Source organism: Hibiscus syriacus, unplaced genomic scaffold (genome assembly GCF_006381635.1).
Source record: "Hibiscus syriacus cultivar Baekdansim isolate YM2019G1 unplaced genomic scaffold, ASM638163v2 tig00112443_pilon, whole genome shotgun sequence".
Classification (NCBI taxonomy): domain Eukaryota; kingdom Viridiplantae; phylum Streptophyta; class Magnoliopsida; order Malvales; family Malvaceae; genus Hibiscus; species Hibiscus syriacus.
In genome coordinates this window covers 1,191,360-1,193,671 of record NW_024063332.1, presented here as the reverse complement: position 1 = coordinate 1,193,671, position 2,312 = coordinate 1,191,360, and the positions used below count along the sequence as shown (strand labels likewise).

Sequence of the window (2,312 nt, the reverse complement as noted above, 5' to 3'; positions counted from 1 at the left end):
AAAGTTATCAAGTTCTAGGACTAACATGGGCTAAAGGGACAACCGTCATGACCTCTAATTGACGAATTTGGTGTTTGAAATGAACTCAAAAGTTAACCCCCCTTTTCTGCCAATTTGTCCCACACAGCATCTTCAACTCAAAAAGGCAAATAATAATTCCCAAAGATCATTGCAGAATTGAGTGAATAACATTTCACAAAGTTTCCACAAAATACACAAAGCTAATAATATTGATGTGCAACATACAAGGTTGTGGCTTACGATGATTAAACGATTTATAATTCACCCTTTCTAGGTTGAAGGAAGAACCATCATTTGATGGTCAGAGTTCAAATTATGTTCGAGTTTAGTACAGATAAAATCATGAAACATAAAAAAAAAAACCCCCCGCAATCTGTGTTTTTGTTATTAAAAACAGTATATACCAACCCTTCACTGCAAACTAAGGAATCTTTTTTTGACAAAACATGGGGAAAAAAAAGAATGATAAAGTGGGGTTGTTGAAAGTTCCCATCAAAGGCAGATCGACTCCCTCAAACCTCAATAAATGAAACAATACACGTACACATATATTGATGGAACTGAAAATGCTTCAAAATTGCTTTTAATGACAGTTTAGCACATTAAACAATAATTGAACTTGCAGACAAAGTACAGTTAAGGTAAAACCACTATGGCTAATATACTCATTTATTGAACAACAAATCCACATGACAAGATCATAACAATGGTTATACATGATTACAAGATGTAAGTTTAAAGGAATTTTTAAATATGGGATTCTGCAGATTTACCCGGATCTGATTCTCTTTTGACTGGAAGCTTTGCCATCAGACTTGAATGTTCCAGCTGATGAATCATCACCTTCAGATGAAGCCTCCATTGATCTTGTGAAAGAGCTCGAGAGATCGGCATAGAGATCCACTACTCGTCTGACGTTGTTGTTTAGCTCTTTGATTAACCCCACGTTTCGACTCAGGTTGTCGGGGATTTTCGACTCGTGGTTCTGGTTGATCTCGTTGATTAGCAGCCTGTTTTGGTCTAGAATGTCTTGGACTTGCACGAAATTCTTTTGAAATGTGTGTACAACTCTGGCGTCTAGCCGAGTTCCATTGCCGAACCCTGAAAACATATCGTCTTCCATCTCGAGGAACCCTGAAAAGCGGCACACCATCAAATTTAGGGACGGAAATTCTCAACGATGAAAGGATTTTCCTTTTCTTTTCTCCGACTTTATCTCAGTAACCAAACAGAGAACTGGGAGTGTGCGCTTACGAGACAACAATGTATTAAGCACAAAAGAACAGACTTTGGAGACCCATTGGCCCTTGGCCTATAAAAAAACAACCTTTTGTTCCCAATTATCTCTAAGAAAGAAAACCAAGTTAACATAAATTTATGAGACCCCACAAAATCATTAACCTAATGGCCTTAATTACCATTAAAACGTTACAAATACAACGAAATGAAATTTGGGTTGATGTTCATTTTTTTTCTCATACCTTGAAACGACTAGATATATCTTGAGATTCAACACAAAGGGACGGGGAGGGAAAAAGCAGCAAAATTGGAATCTTTTTCTCTGAAAAACAACTGGGTTTTGAGGCAATTACACTGAAAAATCACCTTTTTAAAACTTTAATTACCTGTCAGACAACCTTTCATCTTTATTTATCGATCTAACACCCCTTGCACAAAGGCGCGCCCCATGAAGCGCGTCTTACGCTAACCTAACGCAACGTGGGGTAAGGCGTGCCCCATAAAGCGCGCCTTATGCTGATATGGGTACACGTTGGGTGAATGGGGCACGTCTTATGCCACGTAAGGGTATAACGTGGTGTATGGGCCGCGCCTTTGTGATAGTCTGACGCGTGTCAGGAAGGCGCGGTGCATGGGCCACGCCTTCCATTAATTTCCCAACCCCCTCGACCGTTCACACCCCCATTCCCCCTATAAATACATCCATTCTCAATCACTTTCATCACACCAAATCCTATTAACTTCTCTCAAATACTCTTATACTCTCTCATAGTTCGTTAAGGTATATTTTATTATATTTAATATTTTGTTAGTATTTTATTTAACTATTTAAGATTTTTAATATTTTATTTAATTAATTTTTTTTGTAGTCATAAAATGGAAGGCGGTCTACTTCGTTTGGATGGAAATAATATATCTCGACATTTTGCTGATACGATAACATTTTTACATTTTAATTTAATTTAAATTATTAGTAATACTTTATTTATTTAATTCATAATTATTAGTTTATAAATTAATTTTTGTAATTATTAATATTTTAGGAGAGCGAC

At 36.7% G+C, this 2,312-nt stretch overlaps 1 protein-coding gene across 1 annotated transcript; it reads right to left on the bottom strand.

The window, feature by feature from the left end:
- Positions 1-581: 581 nt before the first annotated feature.
- On the bottom strand, positions 582-1,537 carry LOC120179668 (protein ELF4-LIKE 4-like). Its single transcript, XM_039185202.1, has 2 exons — positions 1,503-1,537; positions 582-1,154 (listed from the first exon to the last, which is right to left on the bottom strand). The coding sequence occupies exon 2, from the start codon at positions 1,142-1,144 to the stop codon at positions 791-793; it is 354 nt and encodes a 117-aa protein (XP_039041133.1). The 5' UTR covers positions 1,145-1,154; positions 1,503-1,537; the 3' UTR covers positions 582-790.
- Between the last annotated feature and the right edge of the window lie 775 nt (positions 1,538-2,312).

Coding starts and splice junctions, on each gene's coding strand:
- LOC120179668 (XM_039185202.1), bottom strand. CDS start 1,144: ATGGAAGACGATATGTTTTCAGGGTTCGGCAATGGAACTCGGCTAGAC.